We start from the raw sequence: 21,391 nt of genomic DNA on the forward strand, positions 1-21,391 counted from the left end.
AACGGTGACCGCAAATAATGTCAACTGTCAATGCGACAAATAATTTTAGTTTTTTTGTTAAATAAATGTATTTTAGTCACATATTTGTCCGTATGTCTATCACTGATCAGTGTAGGGAAATCGATAAATTAAATTATTTATGTATGTATGAAATAAACCACGCAGCTTCCGTTAAAAAATTGACTGTATGTGTACTACGGTTTTCATTTGCACATTTGTAGCGCAACTCTGATCTACATCAAGTTGTCTCACAGCGTCAGTGTCGGGCTTGATCTCTATTGGTCGATGCCGTTATCAGCTAACAGCAGGCAGGGTTTGTTGCAATTGCATTAGATGAGGAGCATCTTAAGCCGGTGTCATTGGAGCGGAGCATGAAAATATGAATTTATGAGATCAGTTCATCGTCGTATGGAGCCATACTGTTGCAGAAATGAAGATCTGGAGCACGGAACACATATTCAGGTAAGCAACCAGCAACATAGGGCGAGTGCAGCGCTCGTGAGCACAGATTTCAGCATCATCTGAATCATCTTTAGCATCCGGAATCGCGTAATATGTATAGCGTTGGGATCAGAAAACAGAACTAACATTTATCCAAGGTTTTATTTTTAAAAGAAACATGAACTCATAGCAAACAACACAAATTTCAGCGTTACTGCATTAATGCACTTGTCATTCATTCGGTCCTACCCGGTTGCCCTTAGTCACTTAGGCCTGCAGTATTCTTACTGCACTATTCATACAGATAATCCGGCTACCTAGACTAGAAAAAGCACATGAATATAGAAATTACGTTTTTACTAATTATGTGATGAAAAAGATTTTTATAGGCTAACTGTCATACTATAACAGACTTAAGAATCAATCAGAAATGAAGACTGATAGTGCATATTAGAAATGCATAAAACCAGTATATTCCCTAGTTTCACTTGAAAAGAAGAGGTTATTATGATTATATATATGATGATATTGAACAAACCTCTATTTTAAGGTCCCAACCTCTCTTGATATGGTCGTGATGTTCATTTTTGATAATAAGATGGACTGCAGAAGTGCATTGCGGGAATAGTTGTCATGAACTACTTTGACAAATGCTTGACCCATATTTATATCAGAGTAACAGTGCTAAAAATATATACGTGATGATGTCATTTGCATTACAGGTAAGCTGTGGTCCACGAACTTCCCCATCAGCCACTGTAATGTGTTGTCTTTGTGTATTATAATGTATTTACACAGCTACCCTTGGGAAACTGTAATCAAAGCAGCTATGAGGAAATATCCCAATCCAATGAATCCTAGTGTGGTTGGAGTGGATGTCCTCGATAGAAATATGGATACAAATGGACGTCTACACAGTCATCGGCTACTGAGCACAGAGTGGTGCCTTCCAGGGATTGTCAGAACGGTTAGCAATTATTTAAAAAAGTTTTGAAAGTGAAATTTTTTTGTTATTGTGGCTATGATGTCAGGTGAACAGAAAATAAGAAAAAAACTGCATGTGAGGATAGCATTACCTTCTTATTTGTATTAATCTAAACACTTTTGTAAAATCTTGATATTTTTAGAACATCAAGCCTGGGTTTTCTTATTAAACACATAGGCTATTTAAAGATCAGTACTGGTGTTAAAAATTGTACTTTCTGTAGATTTTAGGGTCAAATCGAACCCTCACATATGTAAAAGAACATTCCATCGTGGACCCAAAACAAAAGAAAATGGAGCTTTGCTCAACAAATGTAAGATTTTGTTATTTTTAGGAACAAATCAACAGATTATTGAATCTATATGATTATGAATTTATAATTTGAGCTAAAGACATGCATCTCTCTCTCTCTTTAGATAACCCTAACAAATTTTATATCTGTTGATGAAAGGCTCGTCTACACACCTCATCCAGAAAATTCAGAAATGTAAGTTAAATATCTTATTTCAGGAGTTAATATTACACTAATTTATCTCTTTAATAACTGCATGCATATCAAACACATAAACAATACAAATACAAAGTCTTGTATGGAAAGATTCTGCTGACTTCACTAGAAGTTGTTTCTCATAAATGTACCTTTATTTTTTAATCGGTGATAAAGCTTTATCAATTTTACCATCGTGAAGATGACTTTTGTTTTATTTCACAGTACTGTATTAACCCAAGAGGCGATTATCACGGTTAAAGGCGTCAGCCTTAGCAGCTACTTGGAGGGGTTAATGGCTTTAACCATGTCAGCTAATGCAAGGAAGGTAGATGCACACAATGCCTTATGTGCCCAGTAAAATACAGACTAATGTGCCAAAAAGAACTCTTGGAATCTCCCCTTTAACATCATACTGTATCATGTGTTGATTAAAAAATCCATGATGAAAGTTTGCTATCTACTGTGCATAAATGGGAACTTATGCAGTAGCTGTAGTTCCTGTATTTGTAATAATGCAATCAGAGAAGTGCCGTAAACAAGTGATTTTAAAAACAATTGCTGTGTTTTGCCCCCGGCATGCAAGCGTTATTTTTGTGGATTCTTTTGTTTCTTAAAAAGAAATTTCTTTTCATGAAGTTTTATCTTTAGGCAATTATAAAAAGGCGTCACAGATGATACCCAAAGCTAAACAACACTGTTTATCATAGGGATGGGATGCCATTGAGTGGATCATTCAGAACTCTGAAAGAGAAAATTTCCCCATGTGTGACCTCTGTTGAACAGGGATGACGTTTAATCCAGCATCTGTTTTTTGGTTGGTATAAACCAGAACATGAATGCATGTCTTCCTTATATAATTAACAAACATTTCTGAAATTAATTTATACTGCTTGGTGGCATTGAAGTGTAGTCAGTATAACCTCATTAAAAATGTTCTATGTTTGCTTTACTTCTGCTCTTAGAGCCCACGAATGATGACCACATGATCTGGAATAACAACAGCACAGCAGCTCTGAAACACCATGACTTTACCTCAGCTTTTGTGGTGTTAAAGGCTGTCAAGGTAGTCAAATGTGCTATTTTATGCACTTGCTGTGAAAAGGGGTTAATATCTCATAAAAATTGCACCATTACAGAAAAATTCTGTATAGAGTTGAAAACGTTGATACAAAATATGTATTCACTGCACTGACTACCTCTAGTTCAGTTATTTTCATGTGATAACAGAAGTCTCTGTATCAACTGGATTTTAAATTATAATGAAAAAACTGATACCAGAGTATTAAAACTGCTATTTAATTGACTTTAATATGTTCTAATATGTATCTGTATAGTATGAATGAGAGGTCAACTTGTCTAAACAATTTTGATCGATTTTATTTAAGTTTGTTTCAGAAATGTCAGATTTGCATGAATAGGCTTTAAGTATAATTTAAATACATTTTAGCTAAAACTGATAGAATGTGTACTGTCAATAGGTTTTGTAGTAAATATTTATATTAAAGTTTATGCTGCATCATAATTCCTTGTTATGAGACAAAAACTTTACATGTAACAAAATTGCATTAATTTATGTTCAAATAAATTGTCAAGGCCTTACAGAGCCCCCTTCTGTTGAGTGAGTGTAAGAACAATTATTGAAAAGAGTTGAAACTGCACCTTTTAAGAAGTTGTGCATAATGTGCAATCTTGTAAGAGTAACAGTATCTTCATTTAGTGTATGATTAAATATTTGCTCCTTAAACGGCTATTTTTGAAGAATTTAAAAACGTAGCATACTATCCATTTGGCACACGTCAAACCTGTACTATACTAAACTGACTGCGAAAACAATAAATATGTATATAAAAGGTTAGATAACCAATATAAGAATGTTTTGCTGTAATTTGTTAATAATTTAGGGCATTTTTAAGGCATTTCCCATGACATTTAACCTCAAGGCCTGCCTGGTTAATGACCGCTCTTTATAACAAATATTAATGAGAACCAATTATTTATTCTACATCCTTGCCCAATTATTTTTTACTTGACCTAAAGCATACATTTTTATTTCATAGAGTATCTTTGACACATTTATTTTCCAAATGTTGAATTCAAGGTAATAGTACTATTTACTATTGCATTCAATTTTATTGTTTCAAAGATATTAAATTGACTGAAATGATAACCAGTTTAACAGGAGTTTGCACTTTATTTAAAAATGATTAAAAAAACGGGTCAGCATCTTTTCCCTAATGATCTTACATTAGACAAGCAGAACAAAACTTAACTGGGTTCGTAATTGTCAGATGCTTCAGAAATGTGTGTTGTTATTTAGACATAAAGATAGATAAATAGTAATATGTATTCAGCTAAAAACAGCTACTTATATACCATGACTAATGTCAGACAAGTGTTTTGTAATTATAACCTCTTCCGCGCCTTTAATGTGTGAAGGTGCCACATAATCCCCATGTGACTGTGGTATTTTAATGCATATCTGCTTCATCTTGTTAAGGGGGTATATACATATAACATAATAAAAAATGCTTAATGACTCATAAAAAAAATTAACCTATTCAACTATAGTTGATTTGTTGATCTCTTCCCATGAAGAGGAAGACTTTTTAAAGAAATAAAACTATATTTTTAAGAAAACTGTGACTCTTAACCTTACATGTATTTGCAAACAGCTACACATTGTGTTAATACACAGTACATCAGTATGTACAATAGAAACACTTTCAAACAGTATATCCCAAACATCAAACATATCTTAGTTTATGCAGGTTTCATTGCAAAACTAAAAAAACCTGTAATTAACAATTAGTGCAGAATTTTACAGTGCATTGCAAATTCGCCAAATAATCTTTGAACGGATTTCTTCAGGTAACAACAAAAACCAAATATTACACATATTTTAAACCACATCTATAGCTCCTGTTCCAAACCGTACGAATTTCAAACCCATATAATGACCGTAAAGGTCCACATAATGTGATTTTGGTTTATTTCTTCTATAGGATCAGGTTTTTTTAATGTGTTTAGTTATATATTCTTAACCACAATACTGGACCAGACCTTTGGTTTATCAAGGTTTGAAATTTGGTTTCGACCACTCAAAACAATAAGGCACATTAGAAGAGTCTGTTCTATAGAACTGCTTATAATGTACTCATGTATTTATTGTGTTTAGAAAAAAAACAAGCATGTTTAAAACACAAACTACCGAAAATATCAAATGTATAAAAGTGGAAAAAAAACTGGAAAAGTATTGCACACCAGTGTTAAGGCCATTTTGGTAAACATATCCACTTCATGCACTTTTTTGCTTTAAGCAAAAATATCTTCAAACAACAATAATGTCTGCGTTGCCAAATCAAACATATATTACATTCACAGAAGTGACCAGGACATCCTGGCAGCATACAGGCAACTTTTTATGTGAATATGATCACTTTAAATATTCTAATCCTCAAACGTCTTTCAGTAAACAAGATCCATGCTAAATAAATAGACATATCCCTTATAAATAAACATTGCCTTTTGAATATTTCCCTCAACACAACATAACTTTCACTTATTAACTCTTGTACATGTAGTTATCATCTTTTAAATTATATGCCTTCTAAATCATTCGCATCTTCTCCCTGCCTCAAGTCATCCAGGAATCCTTTGCGCTATTGACACTATATACACATGGCAGCAATGCAGCGCCCCCTAGAACTTAAACAGGTTAATGAACCCCTGTGGAGACACTGGCTTGCAGCACGTCTCTGGGTTATTGGCTGTGCAAGGGTGATCTGTATCCTGTAGTAAACAGACAAATAACAAAACCATGGTCATTGACCTAACAGTTATAAAAACTAGACTTTCTAGACATAAATGTTTAAATCTACACATTTAGGTACTTAAATATTTCAAGTGCATTGATTTTGTCTCACCTTCCAGAAAAGAATGTGGCAATGTGTGCAGAACTGTAGTGTGTCACTGTACTGCTCCTTATGAGGGTAGCACCGGCACAGCTTAAAGTACATCTTTTTCCATTCCAATTGGCCTTTATCTGACACCATTATACGCTTTCGGATCTGTTGTGCCACATTTAGTGTTAATACACAAAATAATAGTAACTCTTCCTTTATAAATTTGGCACTGCATTTATATACAAACTTTTACCTGTCTGTCTGTAAAGTGATATTGGCAAAGTCTCTTCCACAGCAGGCGATCTTCTGTCAGTACACATAGGTCCGGGCATACTTGACCCAGACTGACCAGATCTCGTCCATCTGACAGACGGTGCATGATATTCAAATGTAGACTAGCTGGAAGGTCAAGGAATGTCATTCCTGTGTTTGTGGGCTGGGCAGATAAAAAATCTGTGTAAATTTGACATCTAGACAGTCTCAAGATACTAGTTTAGTAAAGTTTCACATCTTCCTGGAATAACCTTCCTAACAGCCAATAGGGTATATGTTGAACGTCACGTGACCAAACCGGAAAACAGGGTCGGTTGCTTCCGGTTGGCGGTGTTTGCTATCGTAGCTTGTTATTGTTATTCAAAGTATTATTATTTGTGTTTTTTTATTCTAATATCTGAATGTATGCGTGAAGAAAATCCCTTCGTCAAAAGCTATAAAGTATTAAAAAAGTTAGTAAATTTTCTTTTACTTGGGTTATAAGATGTTAATGAGCATATCCACTGGACATCGGATATTAAAAAAAAAAAAACATAACACAAATAATCAGTGTTGGGGTAATGCATTACAAGTAACATGCATTAAGTAATAATATTACTTTTCTGAAGTAACGAGTAAAGTAACGCATTACTTTATAAATGTACACATTAATATTTGAGTTACTTAAAAAAATAAAGAATTTACTGAATTAAACTGAACGTAGTTATGTAGAATTATACACTCTTACGCGTGCGCGCCTTAGCGGACATTTTTGTGATGGAAATATGCAGTTTCTGAATGCAGAAGTTCTCAGTAAAAAAACACCTGCAAGGCTTGAAAGAGATCAAGCCTCAGCCAATTAAGAAAAAGTAACGCAAAAGTAACTTAAAAGTATTACTTTCCATAAATAGTAACTAAGTAACGAAATTAGTTACTTCTTTGGGGGAGTAACTTAATATTGTAATGCATTACTTTTAAAAGTAACTTTCCCCAACACTGCAAATAATAATACTACGTATAACACATACCGGCAACCGGAAGCGATCAACCCTTTTTCCCGTTTGGTCACTTGACGTTGGACATATACCCTATTAGATTTTGTAGCATCAGATTTAGCAGTAATGCAAAATTACACATAGGATTAGGTAAGGATATGTACACCCATATTATAAACTCACTTTCCTGTGGTTCGGTTATTGATAAAAACAGGGTAAGATCTTAATTTCATTGACAGGTTTTTGTTCCAGTAACAACAAAGATTGACTATTAAACCACCTGACCTGTATAGATCAGTAAAGGGTCATTTATTTTTACACCAAACTTTAATATATCTTTGATCTCTCACCCTGTTGATCTGAATGTTGTCAAGCTGCTGATGCCACTGCAGTATGTTCTCCATGCGGTGCACCCAGATGTTGATGTTGCCCACCAGCACAGACTTCCCCATGTCCTGAACCAGACTGCACAATGATGCATACAGTGTCTGCAATAGTTCTTTAATCGGTCGAACGTTTTGCTGATCATCTAGAACTGAGAAAGCAACAAGACCGTGTAAAAAACATATTATTAATGCACTGATTTACGAAGGGGCATTTTGTCAGATATACAGTAGCTCACTTCCGGAGACAAATGGATCCCCTAAAGATGCATGCATGCATACACACTGTACTGTGAATAATTTAGTTTACCATAACAACCTGAAACTTTTGTTTAACTGAGAGGACTTAAGGGTTTAGAGTATTCATGAGGTTTCTGTTTGCGCTCAAAAGGTGTTGTCACACTTTCCAGTGTAGGCAATTATTAAATTTCCATTAAGCTGTCTGCTACTGGTCAAGCCCACCAAAGACAACAAGATAAACAGCTATTTTGTAATGACATTTCTATCTTTTCCCATTAAACAAATCAAAAATTGCCCTATTAACCAAAACAGATTTTCACAGATATATGGTGAACACACAACACATATTGTTGATGCTTCATAATGACTTGAAGGTTTGCAAATATAAGGAATGAGAGAGTGTTAGTTTATGACAAGGTGAGAGCGAGAGCTTACCTTTTTGCACGACCCTTTCCAAAATGTTCATGTAGTTTTTCTGAGCCACTCCACTAAGAGAAGGCAGCTGGGACTTGGCGATGAGCTCCAGCAACTGAAATGTTAGACATAAATTTAAGAGGTCAGACTAAGAGCCTCTGTGTTCCAGCATTAATTACAGACAGTTACATTAAACTCTCTCCAGCCTTTGCAAAAACAATAACGCTCTATCCCATCAAACATACTGGCTCTCTGGCTAATGTCTGCCTTGGCAGTGTTGTTTTGACGTCAAGATTAAATCAGGAAACACCATTCTTTCAAATCACACCAAACAGGAATGGACCTAACCTCCATTTTTAATAAACAATACCTAAAAAATTTGCATTTCTGAGAGACAATGAAAGGAAGTTTGGGCATTTGTGATGGAAGCGAAGCGTGTGTGTCACGTGAACGCTTTGCAGGTGTGTTTTCCAAGTTCATTTGAAAATGTTAGGACAGCCAAGAACAGATAGTGAAAGCCAAGTTGTGCTCTTAAACAACTGCTGGGTGGAATGATGGGCATGTAAGAGCTGTACAGTCCACATCATGGAGCAACAGTGACCCACACTCGACCCAAAAGCATGTGAGCATTGTCATTCCCCCACCCCAGCCCATTAGAACAGCTTTAAGTGCTTTTACCTGGGGTATGATCGGACGCAAGTTCTGGCAACTCATTGCGTGTTAACTTTATAACACATATTAAACATTTTTAAAAGTGTGGATGTAAATTGAATGACTTTTTGGCATACAACCTAATTACTTAAAACATGATGGGGCAATGTTTAGGCACGCAAACAGCTATGCGTTTTGACGCCATTACACAGTGTAACATCAGAGGAAAATTCATGTTGATAATGACAGACTATGATATTATAGCCGTCTTTGTTAAGCTGTGTTTTAAGTAGTCTAATTGGACTGTTTTTCCATTCCTGCTAAACCTGATCTCTGTAACCGAGCACTGACACAACACCAGCACAAGGCCAGACGACCAAGAGACAAACTGCAAGATAAACCTGACACTACTGTGTCTCAACAGTGCATGTGACCAGTCTGGATAAGCAAAGGCATCAAAATAAATGCAGATACCATACAAATAAATGTAATAATTTAATTGTCTTATCTAAAATGAATGCATTAATGATCCAATTGTTGACCACCTATTGCTCATCATCATAGTTTATACAAGATCACAGTGTACTCAAGTGATCACAATCAAAAAGGGGGGAGGTGGGGGGGGGTAACAGGCACCCAAGTCACTTGATTTTCCGTTTTGGTTTCATAAGCTACAGCTCTTCTATTTTTCATCCCAGCTGTCTGTTAGGACACTACGAGCATAACATCACACCAACCTATGTTTATCTGCTCTTTGCCAATGACCTTAAATTTCATTACTGGAACACTGAAGCGAATCAAAAAGTACATCAACTCATTTAGCGATCCTAAAGCCTAAGCACAGACTAGACCGGTGCAGGACCATGGCTGTGAGAACAGCTTGGCCATGTTTTAGACCAGCTGGTTAAACAAACACAAAGTGGTGCCTTTCATCTTCTGTAAAACAAACTTGTCTGGTGTGCTTTGATAAGAATGAAGACAGTGGCAAACACCCAGATGCAAAGACTTAACCCCTTCTTGCCTATCGTCACAGAGTACATTAAGGGCACTCACCCTAACAACATAATTGAATCGCCTGGTGTCCTTGATGGCACTGCAGAAGTCCAAGCGATTAAACGCTTCTCCCAAAGTACAATATCCATGTCGCTGTGTGAAATGATCAGAGAGGAATTAGTTAACTCATTGCTTGTTTTCAAACAAGCATTCTTTAACATACTGTAAATAATTTACAGGTTTACCTCTTTGGTACTCCCTTTGTGGACATATATCCATTGATCTCTGTGAAAATCTGCAAAAAGACAACACGACAACAACATGAGTACTGCAGCTTAATTGTAGACAAGGCTTAAAAGTAGTCCTAGACTATGACACATGATTATTTGAGCTGTATAAAAGATGCTTAAACATCTTAATTTAGTCCTAGCTTTAGCTAAGCCTTGTCTGTGAACCATGCCTTCATGTTGCAAAGACAAAGGCTCAATGCTTACAAGGAATTTTGGTGTTGTTGTTCAGCAAGTCCTTCTTTCGCTTCTTGGCAGCCACGTCATAATTAATGTTGAGCATCAAATTCTCCTTGTCATATTCATCCTTGCAGTAACTGAAAGTAGAATTGAAAACATTAATGTGTACTCTTAAGTTGTTGATTGTTTACATACAGTATGCATAAAAATATGGAAATATTTAGGATTGTACAAAGGTCTTTGCATCACATATTGTTTCCCACGTGCAAAATACTGATGTTTTTACTATAGTAAAATACTGCAGTAGTATTTTTATTATTATATTGTTATTGACTGCCACAGTATTAACAATTTTACAGGGTATTTTACTACAGTCAACTATAATATATGCTAAAGTATATCATAATATTTTGTCATGTGGGATTATTCTAGAAACAGTAAATAGTTCCGGCATATGACCTACAGTATCCCACTGTGGATGTATTAATAGCAAAGGCGATTAACAGCTGATGAGTAAACAAAGGCATATGACAGCTATTTACTGCAGTGCTGTAACTCGAGCTGCGCATCCCCATCATCTTTCAAGTTCATTGTGCGTATTCATTCTGCTTTACAAAATAAATAAACGATTGTGAGTGTGATGTGAACCTGCTGTCAAAAGTTTTCCGATTTACAAGGAGAAACTGCGTCTGAAGTGAAGCTGCGCCATTTGTTTGGTATTGTTATTCGCGGTCGATAGAGGAAAGCAATCAGTTTAACGTCTTGACATGCCAATTCTATACGACTGTAAACTGACCTTCTCCTCTCTGAAACATTGTTATTCTTCTCGTGCTCATCTGCTGTGGATTTTTTCCAACCATCGTCCGTTTTTATCCAGCTTTGACCAGGTGAGCGCCAGTCCTGTCCAAGAAATGGCATTTTAACAATAATAAAAATTTAAATTAAGAGCAAAATTAAATTGTTGAAGTGCTTTTCTAGAGTTTTTTGCCGCTGTGTTAAATCATGCTATGATCGCGTCTCTGGTGATAAAAGTGCGCAGTTGTATTTATATTGTAAGAGGAGAAACCGGAAGTGTTGCTGGCTCCGCCCCCTTGGACAGATTCTTCAACACGTGGCTTTGTTTATCATCTTCCTTGATGTTGCAAAACCTCAGTAGAAACATAATCACACTAAAGAGTTCACGCTTCATATCACCTGTCACTGTGATCTTATGAAATATTATCATCAGCAGTAAAGGTAATGTAATGTTATGTTTTTCTTTACTTTTATTTCTTTTAAACACAACATGCACAAAAATCCCCAGACATAAGCTAAAAATAGAAAGTGACTTCTGTGCTGATGAGTAAGTTGAAATCCTTACATTGCCTATGTGTAGACCTTGGTGTATAAATGAGAGAGAGGGAGAGGGGAATTTTGGATAGATCATCATGAGAAGAAAATAGTTTGTGTGTAAATAATAGACTTCGTACTTCATCACTAATTGGTAGTTGTACAGACTAACTGTAAAATTGTGGAAGGCTGATAATCATTCAAATGATCTGATTATAAAAAGTGTTTTGTCTTATCATTCAACCTGTTACATAATCAAAGCCCCCCTGACCTCTAGTAGTAAAACACCACTGACTTCCTGAAACTTCACACTGTGATAACAAAATAGTCTTTTGAAGTTGATTTCATCAAAACCAATTCACATTTGTTTGGTAATGACTATCATAGTAAGCAAGAAATGTGACTGTCCCACATCATGATGTAATAAAGCAGATAGAAAGGAGAAACAAACTACCTTTTATCATTAAATCTGCTCTGTTAAGTGTTTCCTTTCTGTTGTGTGTAGACCTTTCTTTGAATTGTTAATGTGCAATCTGTTGTTAGTTGTGTATTAGCACTTTGAAGGGATGTATTACTCTTACAGTTACAGTAATTGATGTTAAAAGTAACACTGTATTGTATTTAGCATGAGAACCAATGGGTTTCATCTAGAAGTATTTACATGAATGGCACCTAAGTAAATCAATGTGTCAATGATACAATACATTTTCTCAAGCTGATGTGATATGAGTGAACTGTAATAAAAAGGTTCGTACTATTTTTACTATAGTATGGCATTTAACTGTTTATTTTTTTGTAAATGTTTTTTTTTAAGTACCATAAATACAACAAAAGTATTGGTAATGGACTATGGACAGGATATTTGCAATTATCTTTAATTTATCATATGGCTGCCATTTTACCGCCTGTAAAGAGCCCCTAGTATGTTGCTAAAAAGAACGTTATTTTGTATATTTTTCACATATCGTACATTATTGTTGCTCCTCTATGCCCTGCTTTTCTGAAACTAGTCAATTTTGTACATAGGGTTGTGCCTAGAAGGGATACAGCTACGGCCTAAATCTTATGAAAACTGCTGTTTTCATTCTAACCCTACCCCCAAATCTAACGTTAAACTCAACATTTCACGGGTTTAGGCCATAGCTGGATGCTATGTAACCAGTCACACTGTTTTTATCATAATCCTATTCCCACACGTATCCCTAAACCCAACATCATGCAAAAGATTTTGCCGTAGCTGTATCCCCTCTAGCCATAACCTGATTAAAGCTCATTGTTCTGAAAGATGCAGTGGCCACCGATTGGCCAGCTATCCAGCGCATTGTGATTGGCCTGAACCTCTCTAGCGTTTGCCCGAAATGTGACGCTCCTTACCATATTTGGAAGATCAGCTTCCGATGCAATACTGAAGGGAGTTAATATTGTCTTTACTACCTTATAATTATGAACCTGAATCTGATTCAGAATAATGCAGATTGACAAAATTGATCAAATTCAACTTTGCCAGCATGGCTTGAGCAGGTAAGGATACTAAAACATTAAACCATGCCTGCATTTGTGATCATGGAAACGACAAACAACAAGCGCTATTCTGCGCTGCTCAAAACTTGCTTTTGAATCATGGTTTAAATAGTCAGTAGTAAATTCTTTAATTATAAATAACATAGACAACTTACAGGGTGTGAGTAGAGTTTTTTTTTAATTAAGGCAGATCAAACATGCATTTTAGTCTGGGGCTAGGATAGGAAAATGGCCCAAAATGGTAAAAATGGTCAAATTCAAGTTTGGTTTAAACTTTATCACTGTGTTTTAAAACTGCTTTGTCACTGCTTTAAATATATAATTGTTTCACAACAACTTAAGAACAAAAGCTTTTTACAGTTATAGTTTTATATGCCAAAGAGTCATTTTTTGTTGAACAGTTTGTTTATAGACAGCTCCGAAGATAGTAGTATATTTTATGGGGAACAGGAAATGGTTTCCAGTGCTTTTAAACAAAACAAAAAACAAACAAAATAATTAATTCCATGCGACTGCTAAAAGGTCATTTGATGTTCACCACACCGACACCACACCAGACATGTGCTAAAGGTTACTGGAAACATGACATTAATCAAATGGTTGGTCTCCAACCATTACAGATTTAATGTAACCTGACTTGGCTAAATCTAAACTAACCTAGTGGTTAAAGTAGAAGATTCCATTTGTTTCTACTGCCTCTTTACCACTCTGGTATAGCAGAATGTCATTTAAGCTTCACCATAGCTAATGGAAGATGTATCAGCAGGTGCATAAGCACATGTACACAGTGTGACTGTTGTCACATTCACGCAGAGAAACATGTTGCTTCATAAGCTTGACAGAACTCAAAGCTTCATACTTCCAAGAAGTGATCTGATTCAAGGAATAATGTTTCACCTTAGAAATTAGTTGATTGAGACAAACTGTATAGATTTTTGTATGAACAGTTTTATTAGATGTTGTATGTTGAGTCATTCTTATTAGTTTGTTCAGGTTAACCCAATTATGTCAATAATGCTTCTTGTGCATGTTTTCTTGAAAATAGTAAATAAAAAGTCATGATATATTAAATTTTTTGTTGCTTCTTAGACTGAGACATACAGTACAATGTAAATTTGTTACACTTAAAGTTATTAAATATTTCAAAGGGTTAGCTGGCCACATCAGAAAAGCATTTAATAGGAACAATGTGACGTTTGTCCCTCTCTTAAAATATCCTTTTCCCAAGCTATGCTTACTGTTGAACTCTCACTCAGGGTCAAGTCCAATAAGGGGACTTCCTGGTACTTAGATCATATTTCAATTTTATAATTTAAAGTAAAACAAAATAATTAGAAAATTCATCTGTTAAATAAAAAGACCATTTAGAGGGATATTAAAAGCAAAACTTTCATGTAATGACATACACAAGCTGTTTGGAACTGCGTATGTTTTGTGTTTGTGGTAGTGAACACACACACACACACACACACACACACACACACACACACACACACACACACACACACACACACACACACACACACACACACACACGATCAGACATATACTCATTAACACACCTGTTGCTGTTACTCTTGCCTCAATTTCATCATTCCCTATAGTTCATCATGTGAAATGTTTCAATTTACATGCTGGACCATCACATCTGCAAACTGGGCCAACCACATGATTCTAGGGGTGTAATATACTCCCTTGTTTGTTTCCCAAAATAGCATGAGATTTCCAGCAAAGTCTGAACCCCATCATCTCTCATTTGACAGGACAACCTAGTAAAACATCTTCATGCTTAACAGGAATATGAGCTGTTGTAATCAATGATAGCGCAAAAGCGAACAAACAGTGCAATAGATCTCATTGTGCATTGAGTAATCATAACACAGATTCTTTTACCCATATCATCCATTACATTTCATGTCAACATGCTAACCTTTACTACAGTAACCTTTCAATACTCTAGAGTTATTGCTATATAATCTGTCTGCTTTATACACTTATACATCACTATATCATTATTTATTTCATTTTATATAAGTATGGGAACATTTACATAAAATTATATATATAAATTGTATATTGTATTCATAACATCACAGCATTAAACATCCAACAGACAGAAGCTAAATCTCTTCCCTGTGATTCATTGTTTCATGTCTGGATTTGCTGACATCTGTCTCACACAGTGGGAGTCAAAAATAGAAATAAGACAGACAGGGCAATAACAAACATGCAGACACATATTTTTCCTCACACATGCATTCTTAGGTCTCACTCGTTTTATGGTGCACTGTCACAAAAAAATTGTCAAAAAATGCTCCTAAGTTGTTATGGGGCAGTACCCTTTAAAACGTCCAAATATGTACCATTTAGGTCAGGGGTGCCAACCTTGTTCCTGGAGGGCTACTGTCCTGCAGATTTTAGCTCCAACCCCAATTAAACACAGCTGAAGCAGCTAATCAAGGGCTATTTCTCAATATGCGTTCTTCAGCGATCTTGCGTCATTGTGTCCTCGCACTATGTCAGGGGTGGGGAACCCTGGTCCTGGAGGGCCACTGTCATGCAGAGTTTAGTTCCAACCTGAATTAAAATCACCTGAAAAATCTAATTAAAGTCTTAAGGATCACGTGTAACTGAAATTCAGGTGTGTTTAATTAGGGTTGGAACTAAACTCTGCAGGACAGTGGCCCTCCAGGACCCAGGGTTCCCCACTCCTGCTCTACGTCATCATTAACAGTCAAAGTTCAATTCCAATTCTCAAGAACGTAAGTACAGAGGACGCGTGAAAATACCCGGATGAGTTCTTGGTATCGAGGATGCATCGAGTGCAGACTTGCGCGTTGAAATCTGGGGAGGTCACGTGACCAGCAGGAAGATCGCACACATCTCAATTCTCACAAGTGTGTTCTGTGTTCTCGCGACCTTCTGAGTTCGTTCTTCCGAGATCGCCTGGCAAGACCAGTCTCCACGAGAACACAAGTCCGTTCTTTGCGTTCTTGGAATTGAGAAACAGCCAAGGTGTTCAGGGTTGCTTGATAATTACAGACAGGTGTGTTGGAGCTGGGTTGGAACTGAAGTCTGCAGGACGGTAGCCCTCCAGGAACAGGGTTGGGCACCCTTGATTTAGGTACTGATGTGCATTCATTTGGTTCCAATATGTACCTCTGAGGTATTAATATAAGTTCTTTAATTTCAAATGTGTACTTTTAACACATTGACGGCTAAGGACCATTTTTGACAGTGTATGGGACTTTTGATTGTGTTTCATCTTATGGACTGTGTATGATTTTATGCAATTTATAGTAAGGGTATGACACAGTTTTTTTGATTGTAAAATACGTTTTATTTCAAGTAATTTAAAGAATCGGAACAGTACAACAAATGGTTATACAATTAATTCAAAGTAATGATAAGAAACAAACAAAAAATGCTTTTTAAAAAATTTAATCAGCTATTGTTTGCAGATAATCTAAATCTAGTATTTTGTTATGTTTGACTCTTTTCTTGAAAACATTTAATAGTAAAAATGTTACATATTATTAAATACAATTTTAACAGATGTAACTATTACTTTGAAAAATTTTGTACAATTGTGAATAAATAATACATTTACAAAATGAAGGAATGTCTTTAAATAAAAGTGCACCTGTAAAGTTAAAGTGCACTACTTGTATTAGTCTGAAGTGCTTCAAAGACAGTGTTTCATCTGAAATATATCTGTGGCAGAAAAACTTCACACACACAATTAAAAGGCAATATGTGCAAACATGTTTCTTTTAAACTTAAACTCCTTGTAAATGGAGAAAATGTCTCAGTTTGAATGTTAGTTTTTACAGACTGACATTCATATTTGTGACTCTGTGAAAACCCAGCTAAAGACTTTTTTATGGTTTACAGTTTCTACATAAAATCATCCTACATAATTTAAAGAACATTTTGTGAAATTATAACCTAAACATCTTTAATACTGACTGAGTAAGGCCATGTCAAAGATTGAAATCTTATTTATGTAGGCAGAGACTTGTCAGAGAGATAGACCAAGGGTACTGAACCATGGTCAAATAGCTTGAATGGTAAAGTTCCCATTGATACCCATGAATCTGTTTTTGGGTCATAGCTGTCAAAACTGTCGGAGTCTTCTATATTGTCTTGGTTGTTAATGAACCGTCCCCCTGTGACATACAGCTTGTTATGTACAACAGTAGCAGAGTGATGCATCTTCCTTGCCTTCATATTTTCACATTTTTCAAACTTGTTGCTTTTAACATCATACGCTATCATTCGTCTTGTATAGCCTGTAAAAAAAAAACCTGGTCAGTACCATTGTGGGAACATTACTTAATACTACAATAGCAAGATTTCACCAATAAATTCTTACCTCCTACAATGTAGATTTTATCATCGATCACTGCAGCCGGTGCACAAACATTCTTCACTGTTCTGTTCTCCACTCTACACCACAGATTTCTTCCGATGTGGTAAATCTACAGTGTACAAACACAGTTTAGTACCACCACAAAATCATTTACAGAGCTCCAGACTAACTGTTTTCACTAGGAGCACAGTGGCCCCCAACTGAAAATTTTAGGGGCGCAATCAGAAAATTTAGGGGCACATACTGTAAATCAACATCCTAACCAAATATTCACATTTCTACTATAAATACTTTGATGATAGATGCAGAAAGTACAATGTGCTGTTTTAAATTCAGTGTCACGTCACAAAAAAAGGTCAAATTTACTGGTCGCACATGTGCGACTGGTTGAAAAATTCAGTGGCACACTCTCAAATTTGGTGGCAGTCTGGAGCCCTGATTTAAATTCCATCGCAAATAATGATACAAACCTGAATCATTCGAACCGGTTTTTGCATGGCGTCTTCCCCTCCAAACACGTATATTCTTTGGTCATGTGCGGCCACAGCTGGGTGCAGAACTGCAGCAGGGATAGGAGCTATTGCCTCCCACTGGTTGAACATGGTGTCATATCGCTCTACCTGATTGGATATCTGACCGTCAGCTGTCAATCCACCCAGTACGAAAATAAAATGCAGGTACGAGATGCTCTGATGGGCGTATCTTGGCATCAACATGGGTTCTCCAGTTCTCCACTGGTTTGTTTTAAGTGAAAGTGTGTACACGGTGTTGCTAGGCATGCACTTTCCTCCTGCACTCGTAGTTAAGCCCCCCAGCACATAAAGGATGCTGTGCATGCTGATGTACGAGGGTCGGTGGAGGCGCGTTGGAATTTTTGCCAGCCACTGCCAGCACCGGTTTTGCTCATCATAGAGCATTGCATCACGGGACGTCCGCTCGCCGTTCTTACGCCCTCCCACCACAACAATCGCCTCCTTACAGTTCTGACGCCGCGGTGCCGCCCAAAGAGGCTCCAGGTCACCGGGACACAAGGTCCCGACAGAAAACAGTAGACGGCGAACAGATTCGATTATGTCTGTGCACAAGGTAGAGGACTGGACAAGAGGATCACTGGCAATGAACTGAAAAAGATAGGAAGGGTGGATGTATCTCAACCTCACACGACTGAACAAGTCGTGAATGGTGCCGCATCTAGAGAACGGTTCGTGGTGGATCCAAGCCAGAAGAGTCTCGAATACCTGTTCTTCCTCTACGCACAGCCTGTCGTCCTCTAGGTAGCTTACCAGTTCAGGTAGCGAAAGTTCACAGAAGTCCTCTGAGACCACCACATCCGAGAAGCTCCTCATTGCCAACTCTCTTGCTTTCTCCTGCAAGCTTGAACAGTGCAGGATTTCTGAAAGACGCATCATGCTCAGACAGTTGTCTGAACTGAGCTGACCTTGGAGGAACGTTGAGCATGCCTCGAAAAGTCTAACATACTGAAGCATAGAGGCAGCTTCCATCAGAGGGAGAACCAGCTCCATGGTGATGCTGATGGACCCCGTGTAAACGTAGTCCACAATACTCGCGAGGATGTCATAAGGAACCGCTTGCAGGTCTATCCGGGTCTTCTGGCTCTCCAGGAAGCTGCTGCAAAACATAGCGTAAAAGTAAGGGCTGCTGGACACCAGAACATTCCGGTGACATGGAATCCCCCTTCCCTCAGAGCAAAGGATGACATCTGTAAAAAGTTGCTTTTTTCGCAAGTTGTTCAGCTGCAGGGGGAGGGTGGAGATTAATTCTTTGTCCTTATAGTGCAGAACGTCTGATATTGGACCATCTAAGCTGTGATAAAGATATGAAAGAGTTATACTGATAGCATGCATGTAAAATCGGGGCATCAGGCTACAGACATTTTAAAGGAAAACACCTCTGTTTTTCAATATTTTACTATGTTCTTACCTCAACTTAGACAAATTATTACTTCACATTCTTTTTTCAACACGTGCACTTTTAATCTTTGTACAGCACGTCGTGAATGTGTTAGCATTTAGCCTAGCCCCATTAATTTCTTAGGATCCAAACAAGGATGAATTTAGAAGCCACCAAACACTTACATGTTTTCACTATTTAAAGACTGTTACGTGAGTAGTTACACGAGTAAGTATGGTGGCACAAAATAAAACTTTAGTTTGGAGCCATAGTAATGAATGGGGCTAGGCTAAATGCTAAGACATTCAAGAAGCGCAGTACAAAGATTAAAAGTGCACGCATTTAAAAAAGATAGGTGTGTATTAATTCATCTAAGTTGAGGTTAGAACAAAGTAAAATATTGAAAGTAAGTAACAATACACTTTATGTGAACAACGATCACATTCCTTCAGGATGCTATACTGTGCTTTTGATTGACATTATGTGATTATTATTATATTATGCGTTATGTGATCAGTCAGCTGTTTTGTATTGTGGTATTTTGTCCTTGAAAGATTCAGGAATTAAAATTTGATTTGGATATTTTACTATCACATGCCTCTAGTCAGTTTACATGTACTTGTTTACACAGACACATATATCCTATTAGCAAATACACAAACACATATTTAAGTGATACTGTATGCCTAATCATAATAATGTCAAAAAGCATTACATATTTTTTATACATTTCTGACTGGCATAAAGATGTTTATAAACATCAAAGCCACAGTTTTAATTGCTATTTGAACATTTTTAAATATGTTTTTACATATTAATAAAGGACTTATATCCAGACAAGTTGAGACAACATATATCACTGCTAATATAACAATTCTGTAAGTTTGCCACACTGTTATATTTTCATCTCAAGACTATCCAGAACATCACAGTCTGCTTGCAGGCTTACATTATAAGTCATTCAAACGCCATGCAGTTATCCACAGTCTACACGGGTGCTTCATATCTTGACTTACCTTGTCTCGGCTGACTTGATGCACATACTTAAGGATCCCACTATTAGTTGTGTATCATTCAAACTCAATCAGACTCTAAACGTTGCCACTCTAAAACTCTTCACTTCTGAAAGTTCTGGGTTTCTTGAGTTTAGCAGGTGGATGTTTATAGAGACCGGAGCGAGCATGATATGTTATTTGTTGTTCTGAAATCCTTCAAGAGGCCTCTGAGCACATACCAGGCTCCCTATAAATAGAAAACTGTAGTCTCTGTCAGGACAAACACTGTTTCCACTAACACCTATTCGTGGTACACCCTCACCCCTTCTTTTTTTCCAACACAAGTTCATTATCGCCGTCTGCATAGCGTGTCTGAGTTGCAACATGCTCCACCACGTGTGTATGTTTACTGATGCAGTAAACATTGCATGGGCCTGAATGCTATTCTAAGAGTTTGCTGTGCACTTGGATAGGCCGTTCCATTCCTAAACTTAGCCCTCTAAAATCCAGCATTGTGTTACTACAGTGGTTGGCACTAAACATTGGACTGACAGAGGTAAGGATATATAACAGCTGAAAGCTTTATAGCCAAACACGCAGAAGTAAAGTTAATAGTGCTGAGTGATAAGTATCGTTTTAAGTCTTGATTGTTTGCTATAACGGTGTGAAGTTTCATTTCACATTCAGAAAGAAGAAAAACAAATCGAATTAAATCAACATTTAAAGACGGTTTTAGCAGTAACAACATTAACAAGCGGATTTCGTGGAACACACGTAGCTTCCGGTAAACTTGGCTAAGAATAAATAACAACAAAGTTCTTTTAAAGTAGTTTATTTATATAACAAGCAAAATAAACAACACGTACATTACCTAGGAAACCAAAACATTTGTTAGTTTCAACGAGGTATTTGTTCAAGAGTTCAGTTTAGCAACTAATCAGACCATTAAACAAACAGAAACCGGAAGTAAAGTTTCCGACCAGACGCGTAATCGCGTCACCGCACGTGCGTCCGATGAAACCGTCTATAATTAAAAATTATAGATTTAAA

At 36.7% G+C, this 21,391-nt stretch overlaps 3 protein-coding genes across 3 annotated transcripts; 1 reads left to right on the plus strand and 2 right to left on the minus strand.

Annotated features, from left to right (window-relative positions):
- The first annotated feature begins 278 nt into the window (after positions 1-278).
- Positions 279-4,797, plus strand: prelid3a (PRELI domain containing 3A). The gene is made up of 7 exons (XM_065260929.2): positions 279-462; positions 1,240-1,408; positions 1,650-1,739; positions 1,843-1,913; positions 2,139-2,241; positions 2,624-2,730; positions 2,879-4,797. The coding sequence occupies exons 1-6, from the start codon at positions 431-433 to the stop codon at positions 2,693-2,695; spliced, it is 537 nt and encodes a 178-aa protein (XP_065117001.1). The 5' UTR covers positions 279-430; the 3' UTR covers positions 2,696-2,730; positions 2,879-4,797.
- Positions 4,798-5,041: 244 nt separating this feature from the next.
- Positions 5,042-11,245, minus strand: fbxo32 (F-box protein 32). The gene is made up of 9 exons (XM_065245633.2): positions 11,010-11,245; positions 10,241-10,350; positions 9,992-10,041; positions 9,807-9,899; positions 8,124-8,217; positions 7,416-7,600; positions 6,072-6,254; positions 5,840-5,983; positions 5,042-5,705 (listed from the first exon to the last, which is right to left on the minus strand). The coding sequence occupies exons 1-9, from the start codon at positions 11,129-11,131 to the stop codon at positions 5,616-5,618; spliced, it is 1,071 nt and encodes a 356-aa protein (XP_065101705.1). The 5' UTR covers positions 11,132-11,245; the 3' UTR covers positions 5,042-5,615.
- A 5,404-nt stretch (positions 11,246-16,649) lies between these two features.
- On the minus strand, positions 16,650-20,610 carry klhl38b (kelch-like family member 38b). The gene is made up of 4 exons (XM_065245635.2): positions 20,363-20,610; positions 17,906-19,259; positions 17,439-17,544; positions 16,650-17,355 (listed from the first exon to the last, which is right to left on the minus strand). Exons 1-4 carry the CDS (start codon positions 20,386-20,388, stop codon positions 17,066-17,068), a joined length of 1,776 nt encoding a protein of 591 aa, XP_065101707.2. The 5' UTR covers positions 20,389-20,610; the 3' UTR covers positions 16,650-17,065.
- Between the last annotated feature and the right edge of the window lie 781 nt (positions 20,611-21,391).

This window comes from Paramisgurnus dabryanus, chromosome 13 (assembly GCF_030506205.2).
Source record: "Paramisgurnus dabryanus chromosome 13, PD_genome_1.1, whole genome shotgun sequence".
Classification (NCBI taxonomy): domain Eukaryota; kingdom Metazoa; phylum Chordata; class Actinopteri; order Cypriniformes; family Cobitidae; genus Paramisgurnus; species Paramisgurnus dabryanus.